Consider the following 22,636-nt stretch of genomic DNA (forward strand, 5'->3'; position numbering starts at 1 on the left):
GGAGTGACTGAAATCCTGACTTTACTTGTTCAGATGGTTTCCAGTTCCGGTGGCAGGCATGCTTTCTTTTGCAAATTACTATGAATGAACTGACTTACTGTATTTCCCAAAACGTGTCAATACTAAACATTTTATTAAGGTGTGGGACATTCATTGTTTGACGAGAAATAACTAGCAGGTCTATTACAATCCAGCATCTAGAATTTGTCTGTCCACAATTCAACTGTGGGAACATGGTGGCTCACAACACCAGGCAACAGAAAGAGATGGCCGCCACTATACGAGAGATTGTTCGTGAGGAGATTACCTCTGCCCCTCAACTTACAAAGTGGATACCTGCGAAAGGGGATACCTATTCAATCAAATTGGAAAGCCTGGAGAAGACAGCCAATGTGACAGAGGTGTGACTCCATGACCTGGAAACCGCGCAAGCTAAGTTGGAAGGGATAATGATACTCATTAAAGAGAAAAAGGAATCACTTGAAAATAATTCCCGTAAATTCAGTGTGTGGGTCACAGGGCTTGAAACTCGTTTGGAAGCGGACAACCCATCTTCCTTCAAAAGCAATCTTTTTTTATGAACTGTTCGTGCAGGAGAAGCTGGGTCCCAGCTCAAGACTTCTTCAAGAAGCACATCAAACCCAACACACAAGGGGACAAGCCAACAGATGGAAGCGCATGACTGGCTCATTATTCAGGTATGCTATCCATGCGGAATCAAGCAGCCTAGCCTATGGCTATGATGCTGTCCTCAGCATAAGAAGATTATGAAGACACCTCTTATGTGTGGGTACAAGGAAGAAAATTACTATTATTGCTGAGCATTGAACTTGTTATAATTATATTGCCTATGGTCCAGTTCATTTACACAATGATGGACAATATATGGATCCTACATCTATCCTATTTTTGACTGTTTAGGCATTAGGCTTGCATATCTGTCATATGGGATTTTTGTCTTAATTTTCATATTTATTTTCTTTGTTACGCACCCTTACTCGTCAAGTTTGCTAACTTAATTGTAAAGGTCTGAATTGGTTACTTATTTGGTTTTACTTTATTATTTTAATTGTTTTAATACCTTAAGACCAAAAATATACTGCTTATTAAGAGATTTCATTTGTAAGGCTGCCGCTCGCCATTAAGCTACAACCCTGTAATTACAGTGCAGGGCAGGGGGAACAGGGGAGGAAAGGCTAGGGCCTAGGGAGGAGGGGGGGCCTGGTGGAGGGGAAGGGAGGCAAAGGGGGAACCGTTTACAGGGAGGGTCTTCAGGGTGGAGAAGGACAAATGGGTGGGTTTCCCTGTGGGTCCAGCTTTTATTTTACTCACATGGGCTTATCAACCCTAAAGATAACAGTTACATTTCAGAAAAATAATGGCAACACTATATTCTCTCATGGAATTGCAAAGGCCTTAATATTCATATCATTTGTTCCAGCTGTCTCGATATTCTAGCAAGAAACCATATTGATATAACAATGCTCCAAGAAATGGATAATCCTGAGTGTATCGTGAATAATGATGAGTGAGAAAGTTACAGAGGCATAAATACCATACCCCCCCCCCCCCCCAAAAAAAAGATGCTAACCTCCCCCTGTTAGCATGTCTTGGAGTATGATATTTGTGTATCTGTATCTTTCTCACTCATTATTATTCGCGATTCATTCAGGACTATCCGTAATCATGGTAGCATCCACATTCATTTAGAAGTGTTTAGAAACATAGGCTATTCTTATTTACAATAAAAGTGACTCCAAAATGACAAAATACATTATTTAACATTCCTTTCTATTGGGCACAAGATAATCTGAAACACAACCAAAACAAACAGCAAATGCATCCAACAAGTTTGTAGAGTCACAAGCTTGATGTACTCATTCTATGCTAGGAATATGGGTCAAAGCACTAAACTTTTGACTACTTTAATACACATATAAGTGAATTTGTCCCAATACTTTTGGTCCCCTAAAAGTAATTTCTAAATGGTTCACCCAATATGGATGAAAATACCCTCAAATGAATGTGGGGGGTTTGGAAGGAGACATGTTAGGATGGGGAGTTTGGGTGGGCCTACCTGTTTTTGCTTCTCTTTTATTTCCGTACCAATTTTATTATTACAAAATCCTGTTGATAAATATGATAATGTCTCTGTATGTTGCAGCCTATGTGGTTTATACATGTGGTATAAATGTGGTATAAACAGTGTCAATTGACATGAATATACCTTTAACTCTCCCTCCCCCAAAGAAAAAGCTGGTCAAAAAAATGTAGTAGAAAAGAATAAGTGTAGAGAAAATGTGCATAATAAGGGAAATAGGTTTCATTTACGCCCGCTTAACTTGGGTCGGAATTCCCCCTTAATGCATTGGTAGTTCAATAAATAGTATTAAGCATTATTGTCTCATTTATAATTCAATATAATATGTAAGAGGGAAGCTCAGTTAGTAAGTGGTTACCCAACCATATGACCCCTGAAATCATTGGCCATGTGCAGTTTTTACTGCGGTCTTATTGTATGATGTGGAACAGACAGATTTTGATCCAAGTTTGTTTTAAATGCTTTTGTTATCAACTGGCAGAGCTTTACACAGCTACAGTAAAGAAGTAGGCTAAAGTGTATAGAAGAACCAATTGGGGCGGCAGGGTAGCCTAGTGGTTAGAGCGTTGGACTAGTAACTGAAATGTTGCAAGTTCAATTCCCCGAGCTGACAAGGTACAAATCTGTCGTTCTGCCCCTGAACAGGCAGTTAACCCACTGTTCCTAGGCCGTCATTGAAAATAATAAATTTTTCTTAACTGACTTGCCTAATAAAATAAAGGTAAAAAAAATAAAATAAACAATTCAGTAACCAGATGGTGTTCAGTAGGGCACACCGTTTATGTGCCCTATCCAACAGCTGTTTTTTTGTTACTGGACAAGGTCAAGTTTTAAATCCCATTTCACTCCTCATATCAAAACGTGTTCTCCCTTCTAGTGCCTACTGAAATCAAATTGTCCACTGGCTGTAACAATAGGATTTCTCTCACATAATGTGCCTCTGACCTCTATGCAAAAGGTTTGGAGATTAAGATATAATAAAAATGAACTGAACTGGTGAGCAGTTCTCACAATGTAGGGCTAGTATTAATGAAATAAGGAGGATAATTGAGAGAGCAATTTCGTTTCAAAAGGCTTTAAAAAAAATATCCCACAAATTGGACAGGAGGGGGAATTACACGCCTATCATAATGCATTAGGATGAGACTAGTAAAATACTTTAACAAGAGCTGACAAATAATTGAATAGCTTGTAGGTATTCTGAATGTGGACACTTTTTTGTCATTAGATTTATTTTTATTTTTTATTATTTCTATTTTGACAGCAGATCCAAGACTTTACATGGATGAGACTCACAGCATGTTAATGGATTGACATTACAGTAAGTGTTGAGGTAAAAATATTGGGAAGGCTTCCACAAATGACAGCAGAGATCCATACACAACTCTTGATTAAAAGCTGTGATTAACATAATTGATTCACGGTCCATGATGATCTTCCATCTATACTGTACGTAGTACTTACTTACATCATTAAGCCTTATATTAGCCAATATTAAACCAACAAATATTAATAACTCCTTTGACAGACTTTGACAGAATACAGCTATACATGTATACAGTCCATTTCCAATGAACATTGTAATGTCTTAGAATCACATTTCCTATTTACTTCCATGTGCTAGTATTTTTAGTGTGTTGGATTAATGCCCAGAGCATTGAGGAGAGGTCAGAGTGCTCAATGAGAGGAATATTTTGAGAAACACACAACTATACTGTTTGGCTAACATTGTTGACAGTGCTCATCACAGGTTATGTGAAACAGCAACTTGTGATGTAATAGTGCTACAATGTGGATTCAAAGTGCATTCAGAGTTACCGGTTTTAATTTCCAGCTAAAGTACCTAAGTGTTTACATGCATTACATCACTACACTTACACACCTGTTAAATGCACAAATTCTGAAGTGTCCTAATCTGCCCTGCAAAAAGACTAAAGATCTAAATAGTAAGGTTATGAATGAACCAGGGTGTAAATCACTTGAAGTGAACCTATTGTGTGCCTGTGTGTGAATGTGCCTCTATCCTGCTAAGATAATGCTTTGTCCTCTTCTTTCTGCTATACAGTAATAGCGAAGTCCCCGGTGCACTCCCATGATTTTCAATATAACCACCCCTTATCAAGTTTCTCAGCAGTCTCCTAATTGATTTACGCAGACAAAAGTCATAATCAACGCTTTGAAGACCTATTAGGAACCATTCCATCCAGCGGTGATTGCATACTGCAATTTGATTTGTTGACAAACATTAATAATGGTCAATGGTTTATTATAAAATCATTAGCTCTCTAAAATCTCATTATAAGTAGAACGTCATCCCATAATGCGTTTATATTAATTTACTGCAAACCAGAAAGGTAGGAGCTAAAGCGACAGACAACCTTGCTCCCCTTAGCCAGCTCAAGCTGAATGGACTGGGGAAACACGGAGAATACAACGAGACAGACCATGGGCTTCAATTATAGGACAGACTTCATATCAGATTAGTGTAACAGTATCCACCGGCCCATTTTAACTGACTGAATGAGATATACAGATAACTGCCAAAAGAAAGGAAACACCAACATACACAGAGTGTACAAATCATTAAGAACACCTACTCTTTCTATGACAGACTGACCAGGTGAATCCAGGTGGAAGCTATGATCCCTTATAGTTGTCACTTGTTAAATCCACTTCCAATCAGTGTAGATGAAGGGGAGAATATAGGTTATATAAGGATTTTTAAGCCTTGAGACAATTGAGACATGGATTGTGTATGCGTGCCATTCAGAGGGTAAATGGGCAAGATAAAATATTTAAGTGCCTTTGAACGGGATATGGTAGCAGGTGCCAGGCGCACTGGTTTGAGTGTGTCAAGAACTGTTTTTCACGCCCAGCAGTTTCCATGTGTTTCAATAATGTTCCACTACCCAAAGGACCGTGTATATGGTTCTTTGGTTGAAGGGTTAAATTACCACAGGTCAGTGTCTGTCTATGTTGATGCTGTGTGTGTGTGCCTGTGTGCGTGTTGTTTTCCCTCATAAAAGTGTGACAAACCCCAAAGATGTGGTTGTTACAATCCAGATACTTGTCTATGGCAAACGTGCGCTCACTCTCCACTCTCATCAAGCTACTCCATCCTCCTCAGAGAACTCGGTGATTGAGGCAAACAAGTCCACATGAAGTGTAATGTGGAGAGCCCGTTGTTTTCGATGCTAATCTCAGTAATGTAGCCGGGACCTATCTTATCACTGAGGCTTTAAACCAGAGGTGGAAGAGATGGGATGGCTCTATTATTCATTTCTCCTCACAATGTCCCAGTCACTCTCGCCCTTTAACAATCTAATAAGCCTTCTCTCACTGTGGACAGACAATTCCATAATGGCCGCAGGATTCTTAGGGAGGCTGTTGGCTGTAATTGCAATGGGCCTCTGGCTTTGTTTACGCCTAACACAAATCAGCGATCGGTCGGCATCGGAGTCAATCAAAAGCTGCTTTCTCCCATTGGGTGTTTATTTATATGTTTCTCATTTACTTTTCTAATGCACAGATGATCTGTCTCCGTTGTCAATGCAATCACTTTGTTGTAGAACCACACACAATAGAAGGTGAGGGGAAGTGAGTATTGTAGTTTGAAAATAGTTGATTTGATCTGTAAAGATTGTGGTTTTGTGTTCTTGTCTTGAATTTAGCATGGGCTTTGGAGAAATCGCTCTGCCGTTGACAATTTACAGTCATTTCCAGTTCCTTTGTTGTCTGTGTCAGAGTATTCAAGGCAAATCTGTCATTCAGTTTAGAAAAGTTGAGGCACTTTTTGAGGCACAATGTCCTGTCTTCTGAAGCAAATCAAGAATGTGCTACTGAAAGAAAAGAAGTGGGGTAGTGAAATTGGATTAAATATGATGATGTATGTTTATCAACTCCTGTGGGATTCTTTTGTTTGTGTGATTAACTTAGAAATATTACATTCTAGTTGAATATTGGTATGTGTTAATATCAATATGATTCAAACTGATATATAATTCACTGATACATCTTTGGTTTAAAATGTTTGTAGATGTTTAAGATATTTTTCTAATATTGGCTAGGATTTCTATTCCATCATATCATTCTTTTTTAGGAGTAACGTGAAGAGCTGAACAACCCACATGGCAGATGTAGCCACTGGCCGACCTTATCTGTGCCCTGTTTCAGGAATGGGTAGTGAGTGATGCAAAGTGCAACAATCCAGTGGTTATGTCTGTCCATTTCCTAATATACCTATGGACTAGGTGCACTTGAGCTTTTTAGTGTTATGTTTAATAACTAACATACAAGCTATGCGGAGTAACAAGGCACTGATCATGATAGCCTAGTGTATATCCATCCTCTTAAGAACTTGTTCTTTGAATATGTTCCCAGGTAAAAGGCTCTGAGATGAAAAATTGCCTTTGGAGAATCTTGCCCTTTCCTCTCTGATTGTGCTCTATCGTTTGTTTTGAATCAGGCAGTAGAACAACTTCTTGGATAAACACTAGTTAACAAATCTCTCCCCTTTTTCATGCCTGCTGGCAGATTTTTTTATTCAATGCTCTAAGGTGATTTGAGCCGCTACACAAAGCCATGTGAAATGTGATAATATTTTACATAAAGCTTTCTCCTGAAAGAGTTTGTGAAGATTCACAAGCAGTCGATCCAAACCCAAACAAACTGCTCTAAACTTGGAAAATACTGATTTGTATTAAGAAAAACAACACCATTTTACAATGTCACAAATAAAGTGAAGTTGTGCAGGTATTAATTTGATACACAAACATAGCAGTTAATATGTTGCAATGGTTGCAAGCAACAGTTGTGCAGCTAGAAGCTACAGTACATTGCTAACGGCTAGCGACTTAACGTACAATATTTGGGTTAAATAACATGGAAATGGTGTCATGTTTGCTTTGGTTTGCAGACCTTAAGGTCAGTGTTGTAAAGCATTAACAAAGCTTTCTAGTGATCCTAAATGTGGACTTAAGGGGGGCAAGGAGTCCCTCCAGACTTTCCAATAATAGAATAGGGGCATACAGGCCATGCAGTAGTGGCTAACTGCTTGATTTGAGTAGCTGTGCTACAGTGGCTGTGCCTAATCTTCTGAATGAACTACCAGTGTCATTGCTTAAGATACTGAACCTAATTATCTTCAAAGCTAACCACAGGATATCTAGGCTTAGGCTATCTTGCAAGACCTATCGTCCAAACAGCAGCTGGGTGAGTGGTTGTCACACTTAAGTCACGTTGTGATAATGACAGTATAGAAGTTGAGAACTGTGTTTTCTCAGCTCTGTTAAAAGTACACTCAAGAAAGTGTGCCTATCCCAGGTCTGTACAGGAGTTGCAGTGATGGGACAAGACTGTAACTACCAATTGGATATCATGAAATTGGGTAGAAAAAGGGGTAAAAAGTTACAAAATATATACACATGTATATACAGTACAGTATATACAGTGCGTTCGGAAATTATTCATACCCCTTGACTTTATCCACATTTTGTTACGTTACAGCCTTATTCTAAAATGGATTAAATAAAAAATGTTCCTTAGCAATCTACACACAATAGCCCATAATGACAAAGTGAAAACAGGTTTTTAGAAATTTTAGCAAATGTATGAAACTTTTTTTGCTTTGTCATTTTGGGGTATTGTGTGTAAATTGATGAGGGAAAAAACTATTTAATCAATTTTAGAATAAGGCTGTAACATAACAAAATGTGGAAAAAGTCAAGGGGTCTGAATACTTTCTGGACGCACTGTAAATACAGAACCAGTCAAAAGTTTGGGCACGCCTACTTATTAATTGTCTTTTTATTTATTTTTACTATTTTCTACATTGTAGAATAATAGTGAAGACATCAAAATTATGAAATAACACATGTATTAACCAAAAAAGGGGTCAACAAATCAAAATATATTTTACATTTTAGATTCTTCAAAGTAGCCACTCTTTGCCTTGACAGCTTTGCACACTCTTGGCATTTTCTCAACCAGCTTCACCTGGAATGCTTTTCCAATAGCATTGAAGGAGTTCCCACATATGCTGAGCACTTGTTGGCTGCTTTTACTTCACTCTGCAGTCCAACTTATCCAAAAACCATCTAAATTGGGTTGAGGTCGGTTGATTGTGGAGGCCAGGTCATCTGATGCAGCACTCTATCACTCTCCTTATTGGCCAAAAAGCCATTACACAGCCTGGAGGTGTGTTTGATCATTGTCCTGTTGAAAAATAAATTATAGTCCCACAAAGTGCAAACCAGATGGGATAGCGTATCACTGCAGAATGCTGTAGCCATGCTGGTTAAGTGTGCCTTGAATTCTAAATAAATCACGGACAATGTCACCACTAAAGCACCCCCACACCATCACACCACCTCCATGCTTCACGGTGGGAACCACACATGCAGAGATCATCCGTTCACATACTCTGCATCTCACAAAGATTTCCACCGGTCTAACGTCCATTGCTCATGTTTCTTTGCCCAAGCAATTCTCTTCTTCTTATTGGGGTCCTTTAGTAGTGGTTTCTTTTCAGCAATTCGATCATGAAGGCCTGATCCTCTGAACAGTTGATGTTGAGATGTGCCTGTTACTGGAAATCTGTGATGCAATTTCTGAGGCTGGTAACTCTAATGAACTTGTCCTCTGCAGCGGAGGTAACTCTGGGTCTTCCTTTCCTGTGGCGGTCCTCATGAAAGTCTGTTTCATCATAGCACTTTATGGTTTATGCGACTGCACTTCAAGAAACTTTCAAAGATCTTGACATTTTCCGGATTGACTGACCTTCATATCTTAAAGTAATGACGGACTGTCATTTCTCGTTGCTTACTTGAGCTATTCTTGTCCATAATATGGACTTGGTCTTTTACCAAATAGGGACATCTTCTGTATACCACCTCTACCTTGTCACAACACAACTGATTGGCCAAAACGCATTAGGAAAGAAATTCCAAAAATGAACTTTAACAGACACACCTATTAATTGAAATGCATTCCAGGTGACTACCTCATGAAGCTGGTTGAGAGAATGCCAAGAGTGTGCAAAGCTGTCATCAAGGCAAAGGGTGGCTACTTTGAAGAATCTCAAATATAAAATAGATTTTGATTTGTTTAACACTTTTTTGGTTACTACATGGATACCATGTGTGTTATTTCACAGTTTTGATCTCTTTACTATTATTCTACAATGTAGAAAATAGTAAGAATACAGAAAAACCTTTGAATGAGTAGGTGTTCTAAAACGTTTGACCGGTAGTGTATATAAAATAAAATAAGTGTAAAATGTCCCACCAACATTAGACCAATCATGTTCTGTATATGTTTGGTGGGATGTTGATGGAATATTGCCCTAACCCTAAGAAAACTGGACACAGGAATGTTCTTGCAGCCTTCCAGTGAAACATGTCTAGAACATTAATAATAGATATTCTGAGAACATGGCAACGGTGGAAAAAGTATCTCATTGTCATACTTTAGTAAAAGTCAAGATACCTTAGTAGAAAATGACTCAAGTAAAAGTGAAAGTCACCCAATAAAATATTACTTGTGTAAAAGTCAAACATTATTTGGTTTTAAATATACTTATGTATCCAAAGTCATTATAATTGCTAAAATATACTTAAATATCAAAAGGAAAAAGAAAAATATAAATAATTTCAAATTCCTTATTTTAAGCAAACCAGAAACCACCATTTGATTTTTTATTTACGGATAGCCAGGGACAGACTCCAACAATCACATTTACAAACAAAGCTTGTGTGTTTAGTGAGTCCACTCAATCAGAAGCAGTAGAGATGACCAGGGATATTCTCATGATAAGTGCGTGAATTGGACCACCTTCCTGTCCTGCTAAGCATTCAAAATGTAATGAGTACTTTTGGCTGTCATGGAAAATGTATGGAGTAAAAAGTACATTAATATCTTTAGGAATGTAATGAAGTAAAAGCAAACGTTCTCAAAAATATAAATAGTGAAGTAAAGTACCTCTAAAAAACTACTAAAGTATTACTTTGAAGTATTTTCACTTAAGTGAACATTGCAACTGGGTTCCCGGTAAGTTGTGTTTGACATTAAGGGAATGTTCTCCTAACTCTAACTCTAAAACATGCTAAATTGGTTCACATTAGGTTTTTGCCCACATACTGTACATAGAATGCTCCCTTACTAACGGAAAACTGGACACAAACATCCGGGGACCATTACGGGTAGCATTACAAAAACATTATTTATCTCTAGAATTGTTAACTGGTTTAGCAGCAAAAGGTGAAAGAGCCTTGGTTGCTAAGACAACTTATGCTGAAGCAGAAACCGCTCTGCAAACATTCATTATTGTCAATTGTACACCAGTGGTGCTGTTCTTTCTGCAGTGTTGTGGAAATAATATGAAAACGTTCAATGATAAGGAAAATAATAAAATATGAATAGGGTTGAGTCAGGCAGAGCCTATGTGCTCAGCAAATTTCAAACTCTTACAAAAGTTGCAAAAGAGAAGGAAACAGTGTTTGGAGGATATGGCTCCTCTGTGTAGCAAGTCATTGGCATAATATTTTGGGAATAGGTAGTCACATTTGATGTGTTTCTCAAATCCCTACAGACCCCCCAAAAACTGGCATGAATATTAGAACAGAAGACATGTTTTTTGCTTTGACACAAGGTTAATTTTAAGATCAACCGTGAGAGACATGACTTTATTTTCAAACTTTCTCCTACTCAAGTCCTGGATATTTCTATGCTTACTCTGGTTAGTGTAGCTTACATACCACTACTGATATGAATGTATAAATGAAAGCCCAACAGGAGTCAGGGTAGGTAAACATAGAATGCCAGAAGGTCTAGTTGTTTTGTCACCTGGTTCAACTCATCATGGTCTTCATTGGGCCAATTAGCAAAATCACAACAATCAAGAGTGCCTGCACACGCTATTTCTCTCTAAGGCTGAAGTTTCCTACCCTTGGTGACCTCCCGTTCCAAATGAATTGCTGTGACATATGCCTTTACCATCTGTTCAATCTTAAAGTAGAATATGCTGCTGAGATACAAAAGCAGAGTAACTCTATCACAAATCTTAAGAAAGTACGCAAACTTTTTCCCTTTCATTAACAACCTAACATCATTATTTCATCGATTGGACTGAAAATACAGGCCTAACCATTTCCGCCCATCTTTTGGACAAGGAATTGCTGTCACGCTAAAGCCCAAATTATCTTAGGTTAACCTTGCCATCACTCACCCCTGCAACCATAAAATAACACAGTAATGGTCAATAACTCAATTTCCACTTCTTCGTCTCAATCTGCGTAATGTTGATAGAAACACAAAATACAAATGTTCAATTACCTGTGCTTCCGTTTCCCATTAAAGTTAAAAGTAACAACCCAGCCCAGCACAACCTTTCCAGTCAGTCCCCTGTAAGCTGCAGTAGCAGCTGCTGGTGGGACCAGGGCTTTTGGAAAGTAATGAGATCATGCTAATGTTGTATGTGACATTTCAGCTGATTGGGAAGGGGTTATCTCCAAGTAAAGGTGTCTCTCCATTTTAGTCTCAGCCCCATTTCCCCCTCCACACACACAGAAAGAAACACACACACACACACACACACACACACACACACACACACACACACACACACACACACACACACACACACACACACACACACACACACACACACACACACACACACACACACACACACACAGTCATCCACACACACACAGAGGATAAATAACTGATACTGGCAGGTTTCTTTGAATAGCAAGACTTTAGAGACTTTATGATGTCCGTTGCGAGAGCAGTGATTATCCTACAAGACTGCTGATGTCTGGGGAAATGTGATTTTATGCTATGTGTGTTGACATTCGATAACATTTTGAGTGCCAGTGTTTCTGTAATGTGGTACCTGCTGATGTTGTGTACAAGACCCTGCTACTGTATCTCTTGAGAATTTCCCCCTCGAGTGGCTCCTGCTTTCAAATATTTAACGAACAGGTGAAGAAATGTTATGTTGTAGTGTCTGATGTATAGAGAAAAGGTACGGTCCGCACTCTCTTGCAAGAAAACATCATAAGGTTGTATAGCCTACAGGCTACCTTTGTCAATGTGGCAGACAGCTTGAAAGGTTGATTTCCATGAATCTTGGATATGACACCTGTTTAACCTGGTTACAAGTACTGTTTCATAATCAGTAGACAGTTAGAAAACTGAAGTATTGTGTATGTGCATATGTGTATGTCAAATTCAACGGCTGCTGCTAGGAATTTGTTATGGTTCTATGTATTTTTATGTAATTATCAAGGTTTGAGTTGTTATGTGGCTTTTGGGGAGCCATTTTCGGTCAAACATAAATTATTAGTCAGGTATTGAAACTGCATTTCAATCACCTTGGGGTTTTGGTAATACCTTGTGCACCTCTGTATGCTTTCTACATTTAAACACGGATGTTTTGTGTTCTTTTTTAGGCCTCAAATTTGTCACTGAAGGGGAATACGTTGATATGACAGCGATCACTAAAGAACAGTCGGGATCCTATGAATGCATCTCCTCCAATGACATCTCAGCCCCAGATGTGAGGACGGTGAAAGTCACAGTCAATTGTAAGCATAAAAACAAACAATGACGGCAAACAGCTCAACACTCAAACAAAGCTAAATAGTCAGCTAATATGGCTCTTTTATCAGCTACATGGTTTTTCAAGGCTTGTGGACCCAAGCTTGTTTTAAGAGCTTGCTGGGGTAAATTAATTAATTTAAGAAGCCTTCTGTTAGTTTAACATGCAAGCTAGCGTGTACATTGGTATCAACAGAAAACATATTGAAGGACTTCACAGATTATTCAGGATAACAGATACTTCATCTGTTTGAAACAGTAGAGTTTGAAGGACAGAAAATGAATGGTTATCAGGTAGGTAGACACAGCAATATGACATCATTCATAAAAGCATCATTTCAATCTTTCAAGACTGCAAAAACATTTCCAATGTGCACCATCCCGTGAGGCATACCCACATTAGGAAGACCCAATAGTGTCCGTCTTGGCAGATCAGAATGTTGTTGTTGATTTCTGTAAGCAGAAAGTTGCCCAGCTGTCTGTGATGATGTCATATTGCTGAGTTTACCTTTAATGATAAAAATGGATATGTACCGCTATAAAACTAATTTAATGTCATGCATCCTACAGACGCTCCCTTCATTTCGAATGCCAGGAGTACAGGTACCCCAGTGGGCCAAAAAGGGGTGCTCCAATGTGAGGCCTCTGCTGTTCCTGGGGCAGATTTTGAGTGGTACAAAGAGGACCGCAGGTAAGTCCTTAAAATATATATTTTAAATTGTCTATGTTATAAATGTCCAATGCAGCCATTTTAATCTCAATATCAAATAATTTCTGGGTGACAATTAACCTTTTCACCTGTGAGTACCAAATATCTCTAACGGTCGCCCCAGCGTGACTTGTTTTATGCACATGATTTCAGGACAATTAACACGCGCTGCCTGCTAATTATCTATAGGCTATGTTTTAACTTGTGAATTTAAAATTATTTCTAACAAAACAAAATGTAATAGAATTTTATTGAGGTGTGTTCCGCCTCCTCATTAATTCACATTAAAGTAGCCCATTTCAGGGAATTTATGCTTGAACCTTTATTTAGCCAGACAAACTTCTCTCTTTGAGAGCCCAAGCACTTCCACAGTGTTTCCACAGATCAAGTATGAAGATATTTGCGCAGTCTCGCACGAACTGGAACATTTTCTGTCTGGCTCCTGCATTTCCTTCATTGTTGTCTTCCTTACAATTAATAATTTTGGACATGTGTGCGTTCCTATCAAAGTAAGTGCCTTATTTTCTGTATATCGTGTAGCATACTGTAGAATATGTATATGTGTACAGTACCAGTCAAAAGTTTGGACACATCTACTCATTCAAGGGTTTTTCTTTAGTTTTACTATTTTCTACATTGTAGAATAAAAAAATGCAACTAGGCAAGTCAGTAAAGAACAAATTCTTATTCACAATGACGGCCTACACCGGCCAAACCCGGGTCAATTGTCCCCTACGGGGACTCCCAATCACAGCCAGTTGTGATACAGCCTGGATTCAAACCAGGGTGTCTGTAGTGACGCTTCTGCACTGAGATGCAGTGCCTTAGACCGCAGCGCCACTCGGGAGCCCAATAATAGTGAAGGCATCCAAACTATGAAATAAGACATATGGAATCTTGTAGTAACCAAAAAAGTGTTTAAAAATCTGAATATATTTGATATTTTTATTTTAAATTTTTTCTTTTTATTTTCAATTAACCGGTGGGCCTTGTTAAAAGTTAATTTCTGGAAATTCTTTCCTTCTTAAATGCATTTGAGCCAATCACTTGTGTTGTTACAAGGTAGGGGTGGTATACAGAAGATATCCCTATTAAGTAAAAGACCAAGTCCATATTACGGCAAGAACAGCTCAAATAAGCAAAGAGAAACGAGAGTCCATCATTACTTTAACACATTTATTTTATTTTATTTATTTTTTTTATTTTACCTTTATTTAACCAGGTAGGCAAGTTGAGAACAAGTTCTCATTTACAATTGCGACCTGGCCAAGATAAAGCAAAGCAGTTTGACAGATACAACAACACAGAGTTACACATGGAGTAAAACAAACATACAGTCAATAATAAAGTATAAACAAGTCTATATACAATGTGAGCAAATGAGGTGAGAAGGGAGGTAAAGGCAAAAAAAAGGCCTTGGTGGCAAGGTAAATACAATATAGCAAGTAAAACACTGGAATGGTAGTTTTGCAATGGAAGAATGTGCAAAGTAGAAATAAAAATAATGGGGTGCAAAGGAGCAAAATAAATAAATAAATTAAATACAGTTGGGAAAGAGGTAGTTGATAGGGCTAAATTATAGGTGGGCTATGTACAGGTGCAGTAATCTGTGAGCTGCTCTGACAGTTGGTGCTTAAAGCTAGTGAGGGAGATAAGTGTTTCCAGTTTCAGAGATTTTTGTAGTTCGTTCCAGTCATTGGCAGCAGAGAACTGGAAAGAGAGACGGCCAAAGAAAGAATTGGTTTTGGGGGTGACTAGAGAGATATACCTGCTGGAGCGTGTGCTACAGGTGGGAGATGCTATGGTGACCAGCGAGCTGAGATAAGGGGGGACTTTACCTAGCAGGGTCTTGTAGATGACATGGAGCCAGTGGGTTTGGCGACGAGTATGAAGCGAGGGCCAGCCAACGAGAGCGTACAGGTCGCAATGGTGGGTAGTATATGGGGCTTTGGTGACAAAACGGATTGCACTGTGATAGACTGCATCCAGTTTGTTGAGTAGGGTATTGGAGGCTAATTTGTAAATTACATCGCCAAAGTCGAGGATTGGTAGGGTGGTCAGTTTTACAAGGGTATGTTTGGCAGCATGAGTGAAGGATGCTTTGCTGCTAAATAGGAAGCCAATTCTAGATTTAACTTTGGATTGGAGATGTTTGATATGGGTCTGGAAGGAGAGTTTACAGTCTAACCAGACACCTAAGTATTTGTAGTTGTCCACGTATTCTAAGTCAGAGCCGTCCAGAGTAGTGATGTTGGACAGGCGGGTAGGTGCAGGTAGTGATCGGTTGAAGAGCATGCATTTAGTTTTACTTGTATTTAAGAGCAATTGGAGGCCATGGAAGGAGAGTTGTATGGCATTGAAGCTTGCCTGGAGGGTTGTTAACACAGTGTCCAAAGAAGGGCCGGAAGTATACAGAATGGTGTCGTCTGCGTAGAGGTGGATCAGAGACTCACCAGCAGCAAGAGCGACCTCATTGATGTATACAGAGAAGAGAGTCGGTCCAAGAATTGAACCCTGTGGCACCCCCATAGAGACTGCCAGAGGTCCGGACAACAGACCCTCAGATTTAACACACTGAACTCTATCAGAGAAGTAGTTGGTGAACCAGGCGAGGCAATCATTTGAGAAACCAAGGCTGTTGAGTCTGCCGATGAGGATGTGGTGATTGACAGAGTCAAAAGCCTTGGCCAGATCAATGAATACGGCTGCACAGTAATGTTTCTTATCGATGGCGGTTAAGATATCGTTTAGGACCTTGAGCGTGGCTGAGGTGCACCCATGACCAGCTCTGAAACCAGATTGCATAGCAGAGAAGGTATGGTGAGATTCAAAATGGTCGGTAATCTGTTTGTTGACTTGGCTTTCGAAGACCTTAGAAAGGCATGGTAGGATAGATATAGGTCTGTAGCAGTTTGGGTCAAGAGTGTCCCCCCCTTTGAAGAGGGGGATGACCGCAGCTGCTTTCCAATCTTTGGGAATCTCAGACGACACGAAAGAGAGGTTGAACAGGCTAGTAATAGGGGTGGCAACAATTTTGGCAGATAATTTTAGAAAGAAAGGGTCCAGATTGTCTAGCCCGGCTGATTTGTAGGGGTCCAGATTTTGCAGCTCTTTCAGAACATCAGCTGAATGGATTTGGGAGAAGGAGAAATGGGGAAGGCTTGGGCGAGTTGCTGTTGGGGGTGCAGTGCTGTTGACAGGGGTAGGAGTAGCCAGGTGGAAAGCATGGCCAGCAGTAGAAAAATGCTTATTGAAATTTTCAATTATGGTGGATTTATCAGTGGTGACAGTGTTTCCTATCTTCAGTGCAGTGGGCAGCTGCGAGGAGGTGTTCTTATTCTCCATGGACTTTACAGTGTCCCAGAACTTTTTTGAGTTAGTGTTGCAAGAAGCAACTTTCTGCTTGAAAAAGCTAGCCTTGGCTTTTCTAACTGCCTGTGTATAATGGTTTCTAGCTTCCCTGAACAGCTGCATATCACGGGGGCTGTTTCGATGCTAATGCAGAACGCCATAGGACGTTTTTGTGTTGATTAAGGGCAGTCAGGTCTGGGGAGAACCAAGGGCTATATCTGTTCCTGGTTCTAAATTTCTTGAATGGGGCATGTTTATTTAAGATGGTTAGGAAGGCATTTTTAAAAAATATCCAGGCATCCTCTACTGACGGGATGAGGTCAATATCCTTCCAGGATACCCCGGCCAGGTCGATTAGAAAGGCCTGCTCGCTGAAGTGTTTCAGGGAGCGTTTTACAGTAATGAGAGGAGGTCATTTGACCGCTGACCCATTACGGATGCAGGCAATGAGGCAGTGATCGCTGAGATCTTGGTTGAAGACAGCAGAGGTGTATTTAGAGGGGAAGTTGGTTAGGATGATATCTATGAGGGTGCCCGTGTTTAAGGCTTTGGGGAGGTACCTGGTAGGTTCATTGATAATTTGTGTGAGATTGAGGGCATCAAGTTTAGATTGTAGGATGGCTGGGGTGTTAAGCATGTTCCAGTTTAGGTCGCCTAGCAGCACGAGCTCTGAAGATAGATGGGGGGCAATCAGTTCACATATGGTGTCCAGAGCACAGCTGGGGGCAGAGGGTGGTCTATAGCAGGCGGCAACGGTGAGAGACTTGTTTTTAGAGAGGTGGATTTTTAAAAGTAGAAGTTCAAATTGTTTGGGTACAGACCTGGATAGTAGGACAGAACTCTGCAGGCTATCTTTGCAGTAGATTGCAACACCGCCCCCTTTGGCAGTTCTATCTTGTCTGAAAATGTTGTAGTTTGGAATTAAAATGTCTGAATTTTTGGTGGTCTTCCTAAGCCAGGATTCAGACACAGCTAGAACATCCGGGTTGGCAGAGTGTGCTAAAGCAGTGAATAGAACAAACTTAGGGAGGAGGCTTCTAATGTTAACATGCATGAAACCAAGGCTATTACGGTTACAGAAGTCGTCAAAAGAGAGCGCCTGGGGAATAGGAGTGGAGCTAGGCACTGCAGGGCCTGGATTCACCTCTACATCGCCAGAGGAACATAGGAGGAGTAGAATAAGGGTGTGACTAAAAGCAATAAGAATTGGTCGTCTAGAACGTCTGGAACAGAGAGTAAAAGGAGGTTTCTGGGGGCGATAAAATAGCATCAAGGTATAATGTACAGACAAAGGTAAGGTAGGATGTGAATACAGTGGAGGTAAACCTAGGTATTGAGTGATGAAGAGAGAGATATTGTCTCTAGAAACATCATTGAAACCAGGAGATGTCATTGCATGTGTGGGTGGTGGAACTAATAGGTTGGATAAGGTATAGTGAGCAGGACTAGAGGCTCTACAGTGAAATAAGCCAATAAACACTAACCAGAACAGCAATGGACAAGACATATTGACATTAAGGAGAGGCATGCTTAGTCGAGTGATCAAAAGGGTCCAGTGAGTGGAGAGGTTGGTTTAGGGTCACGGCGATTTAGACAGCTAGCCAGGCCAACCGGTAGCAAGCTAGCATAGGATGGAGTCTGTTGTTAGCCACCTCTTGCGTTCGGTCAGTAGATTAGTGGGGTTCCGTGTGGTAGAGGGGATTAATCCAAATCACACAACAACAACAAAAATAAGAACAATAGATATAGTTATAGAGGCCAGAGAAGAAAACATAATAATAAAAATAAATAAATTGTCCGATTGTCTATTCAGATAGCAGCCGGAAAGACAGCTAACGGTTAGCGGGCCGCAGATGGGCGTTCAGGTAACATCGCGACAGAGGAGCCAGCCGGATCTCATTCAGGTAGATAACGTCGGTAGTCCGGTTGTGAAGGCCCGGTGGGGCTCCGCGTAGGCAGTGAAACGGGTCCGGATAGGTGACTGCAGCCCAGGAGTGAATGATGGAACTCAGGAGTGATTGACGGAGCTGGCTAGCACCGGAACAATCGATGTTTGCTCCGGAATCGACGAAAGCCGACTGTCACACGGATAGCAGCTAGCTAGCTGTGAGATCCGGGTATGAATGTCCAGAGAGCAGTTGAAATCCAGGGACATGGAGAGAAAATTGGTCCGGTATGTTCCGTTCCGAGCCGCGCTGCGCCGTACAAAACTGGCGATAGATTTTCGATAGATTTTCGAGCTAAAGGACAGCCGATGACCACAAACCGTGGTTAGCTTCTGATTAGCTTCTGGATTAGCTTCTGGGCTAGCTCCTGGCTAGCTTCTGGCTAGTTTCTGGCCAGCCTCCTGGAGTTTCTGGCTAGCTTCCTGAAGGATTGCAGATCTGAGGTAAATAATACTTTTTTATAAATATAAATTGGTGAGGCTGGTTGCAGGAGAGTGTTTAGAAGATGAGTTGATGGAAAATAAAAATAAAATGTATGTGAAAAAAGTTGTAAATATATATATATACAGGACACGACAAGACGAGGACAAAAGACGTCTGAACTGTTATGCGATCTTGGATGGAGGAGGGGAAGTATGAAGTATGACGACTCAGGATAAGACCCAAATGGATACAGTTCGAATAACAGATGTTTATTATAAAATAGGGGGCAGGCAAACGACAGGTCAAAGGCAGGCAGAGGTCGGTAGTCCAGGGCTAGGGAGTCCTTGATGTAGGTCTCCATAGCCTTGGTCCCCAGACCCGACAGTGAATACAGTCGTCACCGGGGTGGTGTGGTGCCCAGGAGAAGATAAATCCCACAGTCATAGGGTCGATGCGGATGAAACAAAGTGGCCCGGGCCTTACTGAAAACCTCCCGGAGGTCCTGGTACTCTGCGGCAATGGCGGAGAGGTCTGAGGCTACTTCTGAGCCCACACAAAAATGTCCAGGTGCAGGCTGCGCCAACTTCAGGCAATTGGCGTGGCAGAATGGGCTCTAGGCCATGATAGCACCAGCAGTCCAGTCGATGAGGGGATTGTGTCACTAGAACCAAGTGAATCCCAATACCACGGGAACTTGGGAAGACTTAATAATCATGAACTATATAGCCTCGCTGTGGTTCCCTGACACCCGCAGGTTGATGGGAGTGGTATTGTGGGCCGCAGAGTCGGTGAGTACCGGGAGAGATTTTGACTGGTTCCCCCAAAGCAGGATGGCATGCAGAGGGGTGTGAGTAAGGGGAGAAGGAAAGTTCTCCGTATGGCCCACCAGAGTACTCGCATCTACCAGTGAGCTTGATCTTTTAGTGGACAGGTAGACACGAAATGACCATTAGTCCCGGAATACAAACAACTCTTTGTATTGTCTGCATAAACGTTCAGCTGGAGACAACCTAGCTCTGCCTATTTGCATCGGCTCGGGAAGAGGTGAATTGGCAGATTCTGGAGACTCTCGGGAGAACTCAGGTAGCCTTGGATTGTCTCAGAAACGTAGACGTCGGGGACTTCTGGGATGCCTTGGAGGAGAGGTGGAATCCTTGAATTTAAGCAAAGAAACCACTACTAAAGGACATCAATAAGAAGAAGTGACTTGCTTGGGCCAAGAAACACGATCAATGAACATTAGACCGGTGGATATTTTTGGTCAAAATTTCAGATTTTGGTTCCAATCGCCGTGTCTTTGTAGGTGAACGGATGATCTCTGCATGTGTAGTTCCCACCCTGAAGCATGGAGGAGGAGGTGTAGGGGTGCTTTGCTGGTGACAGTGTCAGTGATTTATTTAGAATTCAATGGACACTTTCTGCAGCGATATGTCTTCCCATCAGGTTTGCGCTGTGGGACTATCATTTGTTTTTCAACAGGCCAATGACCCAACACACCTCCAGGCTGTGTAAGGGCTATTTGACCAAGAAGGAGAGTGATGAGGTGCTGCAACAGAGAACCTGGCTTCCCCAATCACCCAACCTCAACCCAATTGGGATGGTTTGGGATGAGTTGGACCGCAGAGTGAAGGAAAAGCAGCCAACAAGTGCTCAGCATATGTGGGAACTCCTTCAAGACTGTTGGAAAAGCATTCCAGGTGAAGCTGGTTGAGAGAATGACAAGCGTGTGCAAATCTGTCATCAAGGCAAAGGGTGACTTCTTTGAAGAATCTAAAATCTAAAATATATTTTGATTTGTTTAACACTTTTTTGGTTTCTACATATTTCAGTATGTGTTATTTCATAGTTTTGATGTCTTCACTATTATTCTACAATGTAAAAGAAAAACCCTTGAATGAGTAGGTGTGTCCAGTTTTATTCAAATGTTTTCAAGTACTGGTGAAAATAATGCATTCAGATGATTGCAGAGATTGTAATGGACACCTATGATGTGTGTAAAATATTTTTTTGAAGGTTGTACTGATTATAATGGCCTAATGTTAAGCTATTTGCCAGCTATGTGTGGTGCCATGTTTGTTGACATTATACAATACATTTTGCGTGTCACGTACACTTCTGTCTGACCAAAGATGTTATAATGAGGTGAAGGAATGGTTCAATTATCTTTCAAGTAAACTTCCGGAAGTTAGCCATCGTCGGATTACTTTTGTTTTTTAAAAAGTGTTTTACTCAATTATTTAAATCAATGGTGAGCTTACCCGTGATGTGATGAATTATAAATTGTAATTGCTATTAGCTAATTTATATTGTGGTTTCTGTCAGCTGAGAATTATCTAAATATGACGGCTTGTGTTATGTCAATCTTTCCTCATTTAGCACAAGGTCTAATGTAGTCTACATTTTCCGGTTTTGAGGATTCTGCATGCTGTCTTTACTTCTGTGAATGTCTGAACATTGCATCCAAAAATAAACTAGTCACATTCAGGACAACACTTTGCAAGGACTGTGTTTGTGCAAAATGTTTCTGTGAAAAAACAGTGCGGCTAGCTCAAATGCTGACTGTTGTGTCAATCGAAACTTGTTTGAGCGTACGTTGCAGGGACAACTGTAGATGATCACACTCGTTTGTTGGTACGTGTGAAAAGGTTATGTACCTTACTGTGATAGTTATTTTTTATAAAAATGGTCTAAAAGAAACAAAAATAGCTTGCAAAGAGCAATTTCTCACAAAGAGCAATTTCTCAAGCAAGAATTTTGCTAGGACTGTCTGGACGTGGTCTGAGTGGAGAGGGAAAAACTGAAAAAGAGTTGATATTGGCAGAGAGGTTTGGAAGTGTATTTCTTATTCGTCTAGTAACTATTATAAACCGGGTAGTTTAGATACTGGATGCTGATTGGCTAAAGCCACATTTAGCTATGGGTATGTGAGCTTGTATACCACGTTTAGCCTTTTCATTTTGATATCATTGCGCCTTTCACCTTGATAAATTGGCTACATCAACAATTGTTTGACATGCCCATGTAGAAAATAAGAGTTTAGATGAACTTGAGAGAAACAAGTACAATGTGAAACAAACAAAGTGGGCTCTTACCTGCTTCACTGACTGGTGTGTGGAAAAAGGGATACATTGTGAGTTTGGGAATACAACAAAAAAACAGAGCTGAACGACATCCTACAGGACTTTTCTGGTTCAGTCAGGAACATGAATGGCGAAGGACATGAGATTAGCAGCTATGCTGGACACAGAGCTGGTTTGAACCAACATATCAAAGATCCCCCCTATCAGTTTGACATGGAATATACAGAAGGACACCGAATTCACAACGAGCAACAATGTGTTTGTCGACGTAAATAAAAACGTGAGGAAAGAGGCACTCGACAAAGCTGCCCACCACACAGCCATAACTGAAAACGACATGCAGCTCATCTAACAATCCAAGGTTCTGGACACTGAAACACCTGATGTTTTGGTGAAGAAAGTATGGTTTGATGTTCAACTTCATTTT

General features: G+C 40.5%; 1 protein-coding gene across 2 annotated transcripts in view; it reads left to right on the top strand.

Moving 5' to 3' along the window:
- Positions 1-22,636, top strand: part of opcml (opioid binding protein/cell adhesion molecule-like) — a 409,983-nt gene that overhangs the window by 373,736 nt on the left and 13,611 nt on the right. For both annotated transcript variants that reach the window (XM_021623816.2, XM_021623815.2), the window contains 2 exons: positions 12,553-12,687; positions 13,271-13,391. In XM_021623816.2, coding sequence (XP_021479491.2) covers positions 12,553-12,687; positions 13,271-13,391 — 256 coding nt within the window. The remainder of the gene's footprint in view (positions 1-12,552; positions 12,688-13,270; positions 13,392-22,636) is intronic.

This window comes from Oncorhynchus mykiss, chromosome 12 (genome assembly GCF_013265735.2).
Source record: "Oncorhynchus mykiss isolate Arlee chromosome 12, USDA_OmykA_1.1, whole genome shotgun sequence".
In the NCBI taxonomy this organism is placed as follows: domain Eukaryota; kingdom Metazoa; phylum Chordata; class Actinopteri; order Salmoniformes; family Salmonidae; genus Oncorhynchus; species Oncorhynchus mykiss.